The sequence below is a fragment of the Falco cherrug genome, chromosome 6, assembly GCF_023634085.1.
Source record: "Falco cherrug isolate bFalChe1 chromosome 6, bFalChe1.pri, whole genome shotgun sequence".
In the NCBI taxonomy this organism is placed as follows: Eukaryota; Metazoa; Chordata; class Aves; order Falconiformes; family Falconidae; genus Falco; species Falco cherrug.
Genome location: NC_073702.1, coordinates 5,365,700 through 5,382,469, shown reverse-complemented (window position 1 = coordinate 5,382,469; position 16,770 = coordinate 5,365,700). Strand labels below are relative to the sequence as shown.

The window sequence follows — 16,770 nt, the reverse complement described above, 5'->3', positions numbered from 1 at the left end:
AGTCCCAGGCTGCAGAAGCAATCCCACCACGGAACAGAGTCACCGCTTCCCTTCAGTAACTTCTTCCTTGAAGCCGATAGTGTCAAACCTTGTCATCTGTATCCTCACCTGATTTCAAGCAATCAGATTTGAATGCTAATGGCCTTAAAACAAATTATAATTTATTTCTGGCTTTCTCAGCTTTCAGGAACACCACCGACAGCCGCTTCAGTTGTCAGTGCGGGCTCATGCCATGCTCTGCCGCTTGTTTCCATTTATTCTCAAGTACAACTGAAAGTTTGCTTTCTCTAGCATGTGGATACCCCTCTCAGAGTGGGTTGGGATGTTTTTAATATGGTACTTTCATCAGTAATCAGTTGGAAGAACTCAATTTTAGAAACAGAATTTGTGTGCAAAGCGTGCAACAAGAAATACAGTTTACATTTGGTCATAGTGTCCTATCTTAGTTATGCTACCATGACTCACACCGATTAGTATACTTACACACACACACGCACACGCACACATGTACACACACATAGATATTTATTTATATACACGCTCACACAGTAAGAAAATGTCTGACAATATTTCCTCCTCTTTTAGTGAAGACAGGAGTCTGGCATCTCAGGCTCTGGATCTGCTTAAACCTGGGATACGGGAATGCGACACACTTCAAGTATACATCGACGGCACAGTGATAACATCGCACATTGAGTCTGACACATGCTGTCTTCAGTGGTCCAGCACCAGCACGTGGCTTAAAACCAGATGCCCATTAAAGGAGCCAATATCCGGGACCTTCGCTTTTCAGTGTTCATATTCACACAAAGCCCAAGAGCGGGGCGATAGTCTTTACAACCACAAGTGTCCTTCCGTATAAACGCAGTGGTATTTAAAAGTCTGAACCAGTGCATTCCTCTCTTACATTCCTCCTCTTATTCCTTTGTTGCTGTTACTCTCGTATGCATGTCAAAGTAAAAGGTAGTGGGGAAATAATTTTAGTAGAAGAACACAAAGCCTCTCCCCTAAGTCCACAGAAGACCACTAAAAGTGTAAAATTTCCAAAATAGCTCATAGGAATTCTTCAAATACAGTAAGTGTTTTCAATGGGGTTTACATATCACGTTTCACATTATTTCCACGGAAGTCTACCTTATCACTTTGTTTAATCAGACAAATATCAATAACACATAATAAAACAGCATACAATTCACAGGACACGACACATTTTACAAAACCTCTAAAACTCAGCACTGCCGCTTTTGGAAAAAATCAAAAAACTCCTATTACTTACAGACATGAAATACACTTCACATTGAAATGAACAGCATGATTACAAGTTTCTTTTTTTCTTATTTGATGGTACTGGTTTAGGATGCGTTAGTTTTCAATTAGGTTTCACAATTTTTTTTCACACCCCCAAAAGGAACCATTGCTAACCTGGTATTTATTTTCTCTGTGTTCTTTCAGGAAATTTACTATTATTCAGTAAACACTTTTTGAGAAAAAAAAAATTGAAAATTTAGCTTGAATCCCTAATTGTAAAACCTGAAGAACTGGCTGATGGTAATGCTCTTAACACAATCATCACTCAGCTTACAATGACAAACCAAAAAAATATTACAGGAGGGTACAAACACGTTAAGCCACGGGTTTGGTTTTCTCTGTTGTGGATTTTTGTTTTTTTTTTAAACTAACTCCTTTTCTCACAATGCGGAGAAGTCTCTGACTTACAATGCTTCAGCAGTTGTGTCTGTGGAGACAGACATGGTAACTTTGGCAATCTTAACTGTGCTCTTAATGCAGCTCTCGGCAGCCCTGTGCACGTTGCCTGCGTTGTTGGCGTGTTTGTGCTGGCAGTCAGACTCCATGCTGTTATCGAGGGGCTGCGCGGTTCCTTCGCAGGTGGGGAACATGCTGCGGAAGGCATGTCGCAAGTCCTTGCTCCTCAGAGCGTAGATGATGGGATTCACTGTTGAATTCAGCAAACAGAGCATGCTACAGAAGGCAAAGACAGTCTTGATGAGCTTGTTCATTTTCCCAAAGACATCGTACACCATGATGGCAAGGAGAGGGCCCCAGCATATGATTAAAACGACTAGGATAAGGACCAAGGTTTTGGCTAACCTGATGTCCATACGAGTTTGATCAGGCCTAGTGATCTGTACCTTACCGTCCTCTGTAGACTGAATGATTATGCTTTTCTGCGTGCCCCGCTGAATCATGCGAACAGCGTGGCTGTGAGCCTTCCACAGTATGTACATGTAGGCATAGACAATGAACAGCAAGAGGACGCTGGTGACCCCGATCCAGAACATCAGGTACGTCTCGTCGATGAGAGGGAATATGTCCGAACAAACAGAATTGAGCTTTTTGCAGTTCCAGCCGAGCAGAGGCAGAACGGCTATTACAATAGCGATGGTCCACATCACACAAAACGCTACAACAGCCTTTGGTCGGGTAACAATCCTTTTGTAAGCTAGCGGCCTGTGTATAGATATGTACCGGTCTATTGCCGTGAGGAAAAGGCTACCTACAGAGGCGGTGAAGGAGGCTGTAACTCCACCCAGTTTGAACAAGAAGACGTTGGGGCTGTCCTTCCGGTGGAAAACATGGAAATCCACAAAACTGTAGACAAAAATCACGCTGCCCAGGAGGTCGGCCACAGCCAGGCTGCCGATGAAATGGTAGGAGGGTCTACACCGGAGGCTTCGGGAGTGGAGGATGACACACAGGACAAGGAGGTTCTCTAGCACTGTGAAGGTGCCCAGGGTGAGTGACAGCACGGCGATGGCCAGCTGCTGGCTGGGGTTCAGGATCATAAAGCACTCCATATCCATGAAGTTCTCCCCACACTGTATGTTCTCCTCATTATCCTTAAACGTGGACAGGGACTTGTTGTAAAACTCTGTGATGTTGACCTGATCCGAGGGAATAATGCTCAACAGGGGATCATCTCCTGCAGTCATTTTTTCTTGGAAAGGATCACCCCTGAAGGAAGACAGAGGGAACTTCTGGGGGTAGTATCCCAGCTTGGATGCCATGTCGCCTTTCATGTCTTCGTACTGGATATCGTTGGAGCCCACGTAAAGGAGATCTGTCGTGATTGTTCGGAAAGTTGTATCTGCGAGGCCATCTAGGATTGACTTCATAACCCCAGTCTGGTTGGTTTCAGAGAGACTTGGGGGAGGAAAAAATGCATCGGAGGAAACCCTAGAAGGGGAAAAGATCAGACGTCATTAAGATAAACAGGGAAACAAACTCCACAAACAGCCAAACTGTCCCCAACATTGACCCTTCTCTTGCATTCAGTGCAGGTCTAGCCTTTGCCACCTGCAGGAATCAGGGTGAGTCAAGCACTTAGAAAGAAATCATCTGGATTTCACTAAAACTGAATTGCGCTAAGAAGTGACGTGAAAAATGGAGGCACAGGGAACTGAGTATTCCACAGGAAAGTAATTTTCATTTCTCATCAAAACCTTCCAACCTGCTCCACCAGAAACATATTTTTTGCTAGACCTGAACTTGGCTCCTGATTGCAAAGTACCTTGCAGACCAATATTCCTTGGGCTTGCTTCATTTAGATAATACCAAGTGCCACTGCAGGAGAAGCATTAAATTGAATCATCACCTTCACTGCCTTTCTTTCAAAAGGCAGCAAGGGTTTTGAAAGCCTGACAACAGAGAGGGAACAGGGAAAGAGCCGTGCACTCTGAAGTTTCACCCAGTATGCCTGTATACCCATCATTACCCTGTTACAGCAATCTGAGGCCTACTAACATCCTGAATTTGTTATTGCAAATTTATTAGCAAGGTATTTAATCTACAAATATAGCTTCATAACTCTAGCCCTTCCTTCTGTTAGGCGAACTAAGGGAACTGGGATGTTTGGGCTACATGGGGGAGGTGGGCTGTCACCCAGCCCTGTCCACAGCTTTGGGAAAAGTGACCTGCATCACCGAGTGAGTGAGTGCATCACAAACCTCCATCAGGGCAGTCCATGTTCGCCTAGAAAAACACAGCATCAAGTTTGGGTCAGAGTACAAATGGCTTAAACCCCAGGCAAAAGGGACCAGGAGCCACTGCTCCTGTGAGAGGCACAGAAATGTAACTCGTCCCACTGGGGACACCCTCAAAAAAATTCTGTCCCTTCAGAAACGGGGACCGCAGCAGAAGGTCCCCAGGTAGCCAGTGGCCTCCGACTCCCGTTAGCCCAGCCTTTGCTCATGGATGGTGAATAATTGCAGGGTGCAACTCCTGGCCTGGGTACCCTTGGGAGGGCACCCTCATCAGCATCTGAGCATCTTACATGCATCAACATGTAAGACAGGTCTGTCTTACAGCTCTTCTTATGCTGTGCTCCTTTATATGACTTTGCCCATAAAACATGCCTTGAACGTGCATTGAACATCTGCTTTAGGGGCCCCTTCCACCAGCAGAGTGACTGAGAGTGGTCTGAATGTAAATAAGAGCCAGAATCATTGCTTCGGTGTGCTACAGCTATTCCACATCTGCTACGGGACACCTCGACGATTTCATCAGCAACAGGAGCAAAATCAAGCTTCCTCACGCTTTTAGAATGGATGAAATTGTTTGTGACACTCAAGAAATCCCAGATGCCATACATATGCTTGTACTGACTTAACCTCTTCACTTTACACAACCGACAATAAACGGCCAGAAAAGCCACGAGAGATTATCTGCCAAAACCCAGAGTACTGATCACCTCAACTCCTGAAGAGGAGACTCGCACGGTAGGTACCACAGCTCGGTTTTCCCATGAAAACTAAAAGAAAGAAGAAAAGGATTCCTCTCTACAACAATACCAATACTTCAAACCAGAAGAAATCATGAGCATTTCCAAAAGAAGCAGAGATCATTTGGCTGATGAGATATTTATACTCATATATATATATATATGCACTTACACAAGAATTTTCCCATAGTCTAAAGTTTTGCATTTGAGTCAGCAGGCCCGCACCTCGAGTGTTAAAGGGAATATATGTACCTAGACCTCCGAAGACACTGCAACTCCAGTGCTGCAAACAAGGATGAGTACAAACAACCCTTACTGGGACAGTCTAACACACAATACACACTGACTGCATCTGCTTTTGCAGACATCATTTGCTCAGCAAGTAACAACATAATCATTAGACAGACAGACAATATTAAAGAATTTAATTTTGATGGTGTGAGCAGTGAGGGAGGTAAATGCCGCTGATGCACACATTACAAATGAACAGCAATAATCTAATATGTAAGGTACTTTTCTTCCAGAAGGTACTTTACAGCTGTTTCTAGTAGAACTTGCAGATGTTACATGTTGCAAAAATGACCCTGCTGACAACTGACAAATCTGCTTTGGGTGAAGTCTGGCAACTTTAAACTTGGCATTATAAAACCAGTTTAAAGCCAGGAGTGAAGAATGTGTTATTAATTTGAAAACTACCCAAAAAATATTAAATAAATCAAGTAGCTCTCTAAACATGTGAAGATGGCTGTGGTATTCTCTGCTATTCCAGCTTATTTCTGACAGAAGACAAGACAACCATTTTAATGAGTAAAGCCACAGCCCCATGTCGAGAAGATCATGTTTGAGTAAAGCTTCAAAAACTGTATGCAACTGCGCACTTCTGCTAGACAGACAAACAAATTGTTGCGAGGTAGCTGGTCCCTGCTGGAGTCATGTTAAGTACAGACTTCCTCAGAATAAGGTGCAAGCCACCACACAACCCCTACCTTTGTCTGAAACACAAATGAAAGAACACGAATTCCTGTGTGCTCTTTCGAAGGTGGCAGCGAGTTATGTGACAATATCACTATGCATGCATATGCTATGCTAACAACACGGTTAATGGGATCAGGAGAGGCAAGTCTTACTCTGAATTTCAATGGTTTTTTTCCCTCTGTATTTTTACATTGAGATTATTACAGTAATTTCCACCTTATTGTCTCTGCAAAGAGAGTTTTCTTTGAGAGTACTTGGGAGTTCATTAGTGGTGTAGTTTAGACTTTGGGGGATGCAGCTGACATTAATTTTGGTTTTGTTTGCTGCTGGGAATATCATAATTGGAAATTTCTAGCAGTATGTGTGCATGCACCTATTCAAGTAGCAGTTGATTTTTATTAAAGTTGCAGTAAAACAGACATTCGCCTGATCTGGAATTGCACTTTACTGGAATTTCGTTTATTTTAATTTACATACTAGCTTGTCCCGGTACAAGCTACAATACTGAAATTCACTGAAGCGATCAGTGAGGTTTTCCATGGCTGTCTAGTGAAAACAAGACCGGACCTTTGGCACTGCGGTTATCAGGAGAGTCCACGTCACAGTCCGAGGTGTCGTACGACTTGACAGAGACTGAAAAGCCAATGTCAAGACGCAGTGGTCTGGTTCTTGGTCTTTTCCTTTGCTCAGGCACATGTGCCAGTGCCACACAGATTTTGGCTCTGAGCTCTTCTGTCCGAACCTGGAGTGGCGAGCAGGCACTGCCCACAAGAACAGGACAGCCCATGCCATCTGGCCACGCTGCTCTTTGCAGCTGGCTTCAATGCAACCCAAACCCGTACTGCTTGGGACCCGTGGCCACCTCTATGCAAAACACCCTGGGAGCCTCTGTGGCTTCTCACCGCCTCCCTAGGGGACATGTCCCCTGCACAGACCTCTCCTCTCTGGACGGGGCTGGGGTGACGGCCATGTGCCACAGCAAGGTCCCCTCACGGGCAGGGCGGCAGCAAGGAAGAGCCTCCCTGCCCGGCCAGAATTCACTTTTCCAACAGAGCCTTTGAGTCTCCAAAGCTCTCAGCTTCATCCCTGCCTTAAATGAGCTCTACTACCTCACTCATTTTAAAACTGCTTTAAAAAGAACTGGAACATTGATTAAAGATGAGGAAGAGCCTGCGCTGATGCCAGCACTCAAAATTCCTGATGTGCTTCCACGACTGCATGCAGCAATTAACAGTAAGTAATGAATTATGATTAAAGATAAGGATTAAACAATAGAAAAAAAAAAAATTCAAGCCTGTTTTATCTGGAAGACCGAACCCAGAAATCCCACGGCTGAACACCATTTCAGACTTCTCTCCCATCAACCAGCAGCTGTGGATGGGCGCTGCCAGGCCAGCTGTGCTGCCCCTAGATGGGGCGGTGTTTACAAACACCCCACTTCGCTCTCTGCACAGACCTGGATTTAACTTCTCCAGCCCATCTTCCAGCCTGCTCTACCAGGGTTCAAACGTATGAAGTTAAGTATCAGCTGAAGGTTGAAGACACAACTTTGTAAGGCTTTGCCCTCAAAGCAAAAGCGTTAGTTAAGCACTGAGGGGGCAAGTCTTATTAGTGCCCTCCACCACGTGGTTAGGTATAGCCTTAAAAGAAACTTGGATGCTATCAGAATGTAAAGACCTCTCAGGTGAAAGATGTAATATGTAAAAGGCTGATAACTCATCTTGGACAACAGGGAGGATTACACCCTCCCTGGACCTCTTGTTGGTCCAAAGGACCTGTTCACTCGGGGAGCAAGAATGTGACTTCATTAAAATGCTATTACCTAGCTTCTCCTGCTGTTCTAGGGGAGAAGGATGGCTGGAAAGTTTTTATCATTGTCTAAAAAAAGGGCTGAATTTATTATAATTTTCAAACCAGGATGACTGATAGAGCAATTTTAATAGCCTGAATAGAAACAGTGAATATCTGCATTCTTCCGCAGAAAGGAATTATGAGCAATACAATGATGCTACTGATAACTGCAAAAATGTTGACGTGGCAAGAAAAGGGATCAAAACAAGAAAGGGAAATCCACAACCAAACCTTTCTAGCTTCTATTTTAGAGAACACTTTCATCTCCATGTCTATACATTTCCTCTATGATACTCCAGCTAATTAAAAACAAGTAGGGCGAGTAGGTATAACTGAAACAGTTTTTGAACGCACCAGAATATGTAAATGCATTCTCCTTGCTTACACATTACCAGGTTTGCAAAGTCCTTCAAAGAAGGGCTTTATCTTCTGGTAAGTTTGCACAGTGGCCAGTACATTGGGACTCCTACCAAGCTGGGTCCACAAAGTACTACCACAGGAGAAACAGCAGTAATTTATACTCATCTGCAGTCAGCTGAAAAAGTGTGAGAGAAATTAGATCTACCATAGTAACTGTTGGCCTCCAGGAATTAGAACTGTCCTATAAAATGAAAATTTATATGGCTAATAATTACCTTATCCCATATGGCAACAAACAATACTGCTACGAGGACAGAGCAAGGTTTCTAAGCCCTGGAGAAAGAAATGCGCAGTCTGAGAAATGGCACTCTCAGGCTCCACACCGAGCAAGGAAAAAACATATGTTGACAAGAATGTGAAAGCAATGTTACCTCTATCCTATTTACTGTTTTACTACTCCATTTCCAACACTGTGCTACTCCTAGGCTATAAATGGCAAATGTGCTGTCACTCCTAATTCAGGAAAACTTGCATTCGTTTCAGTGGGAATTTTCTCAGTGTGAAGGATCAGAAAGGAGCACAGACGCTAGAAGAGAAGCAAATGAGGGATGCCATCTTCTAGTTACAGCAAGGCACTATCAGCTATGGGGTAAACTAGGGCATGCAACTAGCGAACCAAATTTTGTTCTTATGTAACATCATGGTATCTTTGTAAAGTTGAAACTTAATTAGCAAGAAATCACAGCTACATGGTTATTTATGTTAATTAACATACCGTTTGCACACGAGCAGGGTAGGGGCTGGATTGTTCTAATCTGGGGGCAAACTTGCCCCTACATGACACCCCCCTGCATCCAGCAGCTGACAATCTGAATGACAAAAACAAAACAAAGGGAAAAACAGAGTGTTAATCAGTGACCAACAACATTTTTAGAAGAAATAACGTTCCTTCCTCCCTGCAAAGTTTTGTTGGTGGGATGTGTGTACCAGTTTCAGCGCAGATGACTTGCAGACAGAGAAAAAGAGGCTATGCCTTACTTCCCAAACAGCCAGAGCATACATGTGTGTCTAAGATCACAGAGGTTCAAAAGCGAGGCCGAAGTCCTGCTCCGTTTGGTGCAGGTGAAGGACCTGAACTTTGCTCTCCAGTGAGCCAGGGGAGCGTGCCGGCAGCCTCTCTGTTCTGCTGCCCGTCCCTAAACTGCTTGAGTTGTTCCATGTTGGACCAAGAGTTAAATATGCAGAAATAAAGGCACTAACTGACACTCCAGCAGGCAGGGTGCATGCCTGATAAGATGAGAGGCTTAGCCTCAAGCCTTTTCTCTGAATTAAGCAAACCAAGGATGTGTCTCCCACATCCCACCCAGCCGCAGCGGGAAGAGTGGGAAGTGCTGCCCCACCCGCCTGTGAAAAACCCCCAAAGCTCCCGAGTTCACTTGAAACCCCTCAGCCTGTGAATTCAGCCCCCTACACACACATTCCCTACCAAATCAGAGACAAGATGAGTCACCGAAGTCACAAACCAGCAAGGGGAACGTCAGGGTCACGTTAATGGAAAACTTACAGCTACCCGGTCTGTCCAGCTTCTGGAGAAAGGAGGGGAGGCAGAGGTGGCTACTTTAAAACAATGTGGGATTTTAAGATCTTTCACACTTTACTTTACATATCTTAATTTCAGCTGAAGACAGAGTTTTGAGAGAGGATGAAGAGGCTAGCTGAAGCATGAAAGGCTCAGATGAAAGCGAAAGAGTGAAGCAAGAGTGACCTGGCATTTCCTTAAAAACCAGCTCCAGTTTAGAAACTCATTTCCCAATAAAGTAGAATGAAACAGGTAATACAAAAAATTTGATTCAGTGCTATGGTATTTACATATTAAAGAAAATGGAAAGAGAACTCATTAAGCTGGCCAATTTTGAACTCTCAAACTTTTTCACAAAAGGGGTTTATCTTGGATTTCAATATTCCAATAGAAATTGCTTCATTTCCAGCCTCTTTTCTAGCCATTCTCTGATGCCAAAAGGTGCAGGTGCCTATTACTGCTGAGCAGAATTGACATAAATGTCAAACAGAGACAGAGCAGCCCAGCCAGGTGCAAAAGAGATGGAAGCTGAACACTCAGTCTCCTGGAAATACCCAGAAGACAGCAGCTTAGCACACAACGTAGTTGAAGGGAAACAAGTCATAGGAAAGCGCAGAGCAGGACATGAAAAACCCAGGCTCCACTGGATTCTACATGCTAAAGGTCCCCAGAAGAGTGCAACATCTGGAGGATGAAAACACAGGAAAAACACATTTATTATGAAGAAAAAAAAAAACCACTCCAAGAAAACAGCTTCCATGTAATGACCAGAGCAGAACAAAAAGGTCAAGAATCTGTTGCAGCAGAAAATACTAGTGAACTTTATTAAAAGAGTAAGGAGTAAGTGACACAAGGGTAGCAAAACCACCAGGCTCCAGGGAGAGCTCTCATGAACTACACAGAGTACACGTCTGCCTCCTCCTCCCTCCACAACACGCTGTGGCCATAAGAAGTTTTAATCAAAGACTGTGAGACAGCAAGGAGATGCTGAGAGCAAAGGTAATGCGAGTTAAGGATCGGTGTGAAGGGCACTGGGAGGAGAGGTAACTACTGTCCTCATGGAGGGAACAGCACGTCTCCAGTTGAGACGGGAGCAAGCCGGGGAAAGGTAAGATGGGAAGACCCAAGCGGAAGGAGCCACTGGGAGACAGGGATGCTGATTTTAGGGCAAGAGAATAACTGCCTTTGTGATTGGCTTGGGGAAAGCAGATCAGGTGAAGGAGAAAACTCACGAGAGAAAACCTCCCTCCTCTTCTGAGCTACACGAACTTCAGAGACGCCTCCATAAGCTGAAGGATACAGCTAGCGGGATTTTCAGATCTCACCGTAAAGAAAGAACAGACCCACTGCTCTGCAGGCACTGACTTGCTCTTTTGAAAGTCCTTTTCTGATCTGTATTCAAACGGCAAAGGAAGACACAAAGGGCTCTGAGAAGGCATCCTTAGTAAGGTCACAGAAAAGGACAGCACTGTGTGCACTGGCACACGGGACCGAGCTGGGGACACGCAGGAGAGATCAGTTAAGTAAATCTGACCAGGGGCACTAGTAAAAATCAAACTGCTTAAGGAAAATTAAGTACAGGATGGACCTCAGAGGTGGAAAGGAAGAGAATGCTCAAATGGAGCCACTGAGTGACCCATGCAGTGGATAAACACACCAAAAGAGGGAATGGGGTTTACAGGTAACGACAGAAAGCGCACGGAAGGTCAGCAACACATTGCAAAGCAACATCCCTTCTGCCTCCATCCTCCAGAGTCTACTTTTCCGGAAAATTGTTATTAGGCCACCAAGTATCGGCAGTGCTCAGAAGCTAGGACAGAAAGGCTTTTGGCAAATGTGATGTCCCACGCCATCAGAGATAGCAAAGGACAAAAATACTCACTCCAATTAAAAAATGTAAAACATTCTTTCATTTCTGGAGCTGTCTGGCCTTTCATAAAATTTAAATAAGCTCAGATAAGTCTCTTCATAGCTACATTCAGAATATAATGATATTCAAATATACTGCCTTCACACACACAAACAACTTGTGAAATTATTTGCCAGCATATTAAGCCACTATACCAGATTGCTTGGCAATGGTGCATGTCTTCGATATATGCAGATGCTTTTCTTTTTTAAAAAAGGGAGAGAGGGAGAGAAGAGAAGAATTACAGGAGAATCTGATATCCAAGTAGCCAGAACAACAAATAGCAGAGAGGCTCCAACCAATATTACACCAGATCTGGAGAAATAGTTAAAAGATACAGAGGGATGAGTTACGACTTTTTATTTGTGTGTGTTTGAGTGTATATATATATATCTATATATATCTATATCTATGCATAAACTTACAGATAGACATACACAAACACATACATATGCCTGGAGGAACAATTAAAGTCTCACAACCGCTGCAGTAGTGTTCGTCATGTGTAAACTCAAACTTATGGTGTCGGAGAACAAGCAGACAATCTGGAAGTGTAGGTACAAAAAAATATAGGCAAGGTAACTGCTGAATCTCTTTTTGAATTCCCTTACACATAGCCTTCCTGGGGAAAAGCAAGATTCTAAAATGAGTACATCTATCACTGAGATCCTGCAAAAGTTACTTTGCAGGTAATGTACACATAGGTACCTATATACACACTCCAAACTTATGCCACCTAATTTTCCAGGCACACGCAAATCCTGGATTCTAAACAAAGCACTGCATTGTTTAGAACAGAGACAGAACCAACTAAACCCATTGATTTCTGAGAGCACGTTTCACGTATTCACCGCAATGGGAAGGTAGGAGCCCCCCAAGTCCCCAAGCACAAACTCTGAACGGTTTCCTAAAATGCAGACAGATGAAAATTACTCCAGTGAGGGCTCAAAGGGAACTGACAGCATTCCCTGCGGAACTGCTCCTGCTCAGTACTTCGTGCTGAGTAAACACACGTTTCTTAAGAACATACAACTACCATAAAAGGGGTTAACACACGATGAGGTATTATTTAATGCCATCTAGCCTCGATCTATGCAAACCAGACAACTGAAACGTATTAAAACACCCAGTTTTACCAACCGTTAGCCAAAGTATAAGGAGTGACATTATACGAACACACACAGTAGTGAAATACCTATTTTATCTGTAATTTGGATGTGGGTAGCTTCATCAAGAAAGGATGTTCCTACTGAAGAGAGGCAGGAGCGAGCTTGGGGTGTGCGTGTGTGCATCATAATAATGCCCCTGTATGAGGCACAAACTGCAGAATAAAATGTACTCCAACCTTATGTTGCAAACCCAATCATTTTTTATGGGCAACAATGGCACCTTCGGGAAAAAGAAAAAAAAAAAAAGTTCTTTCTAACGAGAAATTGATTTATAAGTCATTAAAACCATTTCAAAAGGACAGGTCGTGGCTGGTTTCAGCCATCATTAACAAAGCCAAGCACTTTCAAAGAGCCCGAGTTCTGGGGGGAAAATGCTTATCCCACCGACAGCGATCACATGTGCACTTTTTGCAGCAGTACAGTGTCAGCCTAGAAATGGAGACGTAAAGAGCAGTACTGAGAAGACAGGTTGTCACATTTTTAACTTTGCATTAATAAGAAATGCTGTTGCTGTCTATTCTGGCACATTTGCAAGCTTGCTTTTAAGTATGAGGGGCTGGCATGCATTTCCACTATAGATAGGAAAACAAGAGCAGCCTTGTTATGATTAAAAGGGTCTATTTCCCTCTGCCTTCTGTCTTCTCTGTCCATCTGCACAGCTGCTTTGAACTTGGCCAAATCCCAATGCTAGGGTCGCCCGCAGTACATATTTTAAATCAGCATCAGACTGTGTGAATTTGTTCCTAGAGGAGAGAAAAAACCTCCAAATTCTCACTTAAATGGTTGATGAGTGGTTTTGTAAAACATTCATCATTTTAGTGAATTTACATAGCCTGAACTAATTGGGAAATGGCTGTGAAACATACCTAAAATCATTTACTATTTCAGGAGGAGACTCAGATAAAGCCAATATAGACATCTGCAAAGAAATGAGGAGCAATCATTGAGAAAAAATTAATTCTGTGGATGCGCAGGTAGCCCACTGCATAACTAGAGTGAGGTCACAAAGTTTCCATCACAGAAGTTACGGTAATTTCTCTTAAAACGTGCAGAAGCAGAGAAACTAGGTAAAGAAACTAGAGGATGAAACTAGTAGAGAAACTAGACAATGCATGAGACCTGCAGAACCACGAATGGCAACGTGTTCGTAACAATCTCGGGCGACTAAATGAATATATGGGTTTGGGTTCTCCCTTGCCTCTTAATCTGCTCACCTGCCTCTACTCTGTAGAAATGAAAGCCATCCCAGCACTCCCTCTCTAGTGTGTAACACTTTCAGCGCCAAAATTCCCAGCAGGATGATGGTCTGCAAGCATTTCGGAATGGCTACATTAAAGGCTGCAAGTCAGAAATTACTTTTTTTTTTTTAAAAAAAAAGTTAATTTAATTTCTAAACTTCTGTTGCCCAATCAGAAACCTGTGAACAGAGAAAGGGAAAGAAAGGCTTGCATTGGCTAAGACCTGCCATTCCTTCAGCAGAGCATGAAAGCCCTTAATGGGGTCCTTTATGCAACTCAGCTAACATAATTCACTGAAGAACAACAGCCAGGATCAAAGGCGCCCACCAGCTCATCCTCCTGATACTATAACCTGCTTTCACCTTCGCCCTGAGTTTTATAGGTATTTTGATTTGATTACTGTGGGTGTCGGCGTTATCGAATGGTCGATGAGGCAAATTCACAGCAAATAGTAGATTTCTTTACCTAGTCAACTTACACCCCCCCTGCTCCCCCCCCCTTGGCAAAAGATGCCTGCTGGTTCAGTCAAACAATTACTGCTTTTTATCAATTCTGCTTTAAGTGTTTTTAATTCAAATGGTTCTGCCTCTCATTCCAAAGACCAACAGATAATAAAGCAAAGCTGTTCCTGGTAGCTACAAAACTAATTTTAACCTCAAGCAAATCAGGAATTACACATTCATCTTCTAAACTGTTCAAAGATGTTACGTTCGTTTCTTTTACGGCTGATTTAATAAACTCTGCCTGCATAATAAATATTCCTACTACAGTCACAGGGTTTTTTCCTTTCTTGAGAAGGTAAAACCCATGCTGGCAGTTTATATGAGGCGTAATTTGAAAAGAATTAAGCACACCCAAGCAATTTTTGCAATGTTGCACATTTTGTTATTAAATATGGTATTAAGTATCAGTCTCATCCTTTGCATGATCTTGGTACATGTGAACAGCAATGCCACCCCCAGCAGAGAATGCTGTATTCCTTTAAGAAAAGGTGAACAATAACAATGAAAAGAAGATGATACATCTAAGGGGAAAAAAAAACCCCAACAACATTACTACACCTTTAACAGATTAAAAAAGCCACGCTATGTTGTTTTGTTGGTTTTTTTTTTTTTAATAAAAAAAGAACTTGTAGATACTCAAGGAGTATTTTGCTATCTGGCTCTACACTATGCATGTCCCTTTATCTTCTGAAAGAAGAAAACAGATGCCCAAACTGTTAATATGATCATTTGCTGCCATACAGAAAATAACACTGATGATAATTTTAGAGAAAGAAGGAAAACTACGGGCTTCATCTTCTGACACCATTTTACTTAATCAAACTGCAATCACAGTAATGAGCTCTCTGCCACCAAAGGCTTGGTACATACCTCATCCAGGGGTGTTCTCAATGGAGATTTGCAGACGTCTTTGAGACAAAAAGATGCCCATTTAAAATAAGCCCATCTGGTTACTCAGAATTCTTTCTCAACAGCTGAAGATTTCACATGACAAACACCGCGTGAAGTTTAAAAAGCTCACTCTTTTTTGGCTCTTTTCCCCCCAGACCTCCCAATTTCAGACAAAAACAACCCAACCAACCAAAACCCCTCCTGGGATATTCTGAAGATGCTGGATGCCTAAGTGACATCTTTTAACGGCACATCACTGCGCACAAAATCACGATCCGCCTTTAATTTCGGTGCCAGCCTCCGCGGCAGAGTTCGGGGAGGAGAAGAGCCGCGGCAACCCGTGCTGGATGCCACCCGCGGTAAATCACCGCTGGCTTAGGACGGGAGGACGGACCTCCGATGTCAGACAAGGTCCGGTGGGAGCCCGGGAGGCCGCCGGCTCCGCGCACAGAAGAATAGACGCGTGTTAACCACACCGCCGCCGGCCGCCCGCACCTCGCCCGCCGCCGGGCTCCCCTCCGGCCGGGCTGCCCCCGTCCGCCGGCCGGGGCTGCGAGGGCGAGACGGGCACCTCGGGCTACCGGCTGTTCCCCGCTGGCCCCGCCGCACCCTCCGGCTCCCCCCGGCCGCCCGAGGCGGCGGCACGGGGCCGTGCCCGGGGCAGGGGCGAGACCCGCGCTCCCCCGGCCCCCTCCGCAGCGCGGGGCGCCGGACCCCGGGAAGGGATGCTGCCGCCTCCCCGCCGTCGGGGCAGCCGGTGTCACCCCCCGGGTGTCACCCCCCGGATCTCCCCCCACCCCCGCCCCCGCCGCCAACAAACTTTGAGGGGGACGACGGCTACCTGGCCCCTGGCCGCAGGGGTACCCGCCACCTCCGCCCGCCCCGCGCCGTCCTTACCCTCCGCACGGCACCGGCCGCCGTCCCCCGCCTGCTCCGGCCGCGCCGACCCCCGGCAGGGAGCGGGAGCGCCGCCCCGCCCGGGCACCCCGGCACTGGGGAGCGCCGAGGAGGCGGTGCCGGTGAGGGGAAGGAGGAGGTGGGAGACTTCTCCCCCCGGCTGCCTCCCCTTCTTCCCTTCCCTCCCCCCGGCGCCTCCTCTCCGACCACCGCCGCCCTTACTCGCCCGGTTCAGGCGGCGCGCCGGGCTCCGCCGCCCTGCCGCCGCCTCTCCATGTGCCGCCCGCCCCCCCCGGCCGCCGCCCCCGGCCCTCCTCCGCCGCCTCCGCCCGCCGCCTCGGCGTGGGGAGGCAGCGCGGGAGCCGCCGGGCACCCGGCGCGCCTCCGGCACACGCCGCCGCCGCGTCCCCCCCCCGCCTTCCGCCCCTCTCCGGTCCCATTTATGAAGCCCGGCTCCCATCACGTGTCAGTGTGCCTTTTGTCCCGGCCCTGGCAGCGGCGGAGGCGCCCCGCACGCGCGGGCAGCGCCGGGGGAGACGGGCGGCGGCGGCGGCCAAGCTTCGCCCCGGGGGAGGGACACGGGGACAGCGGGTGACACCGCGGGGCGGGCGGCGACGGCGAGCGGGCCCCGACGGCCCCGTGCGGGCCCCGTGCCCCGCG

General features: G+C 45.9%; 1 protein-coding gene across 9 annotated transcripts; it reads right to left on the bottom strand.

Moving 5' to 3' along the window:
- Positions 1-508: 508 nt before the first annotated feature.
- On the bottom strand, positions 509-16,287 carry CNR1 (cannabinoid receptor 1). Of its 9 annotated transcripts, XM_055714368.1 has the most exons (5): positions 15,193-15,935; positions 8,700-8,793; positions 8,200-8,257; positions 4,709-4,768; positions 509-3,195 (listed from the first exon to the last, which is right to left on the bottom strand). In XM_055714368.1, exon 5 carries the CDS (start codon positions 3,132-3,134, stop codon positions 1,713-1,715), a length of 1,422 nt encoding a protein of 473 aa, XP_055570343.1. In that variant the 5' UTR covers positions 3,135-3,195; positions 4,709-4,768; positions 8,200-8,257; positions 8,700-8,793; positions 15,193-15,935; the 3' UTR covers positions 509-1,712. The 9 variants fall into 9 exon arrangements, with proteins under 9 accessions (XP_055570343.1, XP_055570344.1, XP_055570342.1 ...); XM_055714369.1 differs by lacking the exon at positions 4,709-4,768; XM_055714367.1 differs by lacking the exon at positions 8,200-8,257.
- Positions 16,288-16,770: the final 483 nt, after the last annotated feature.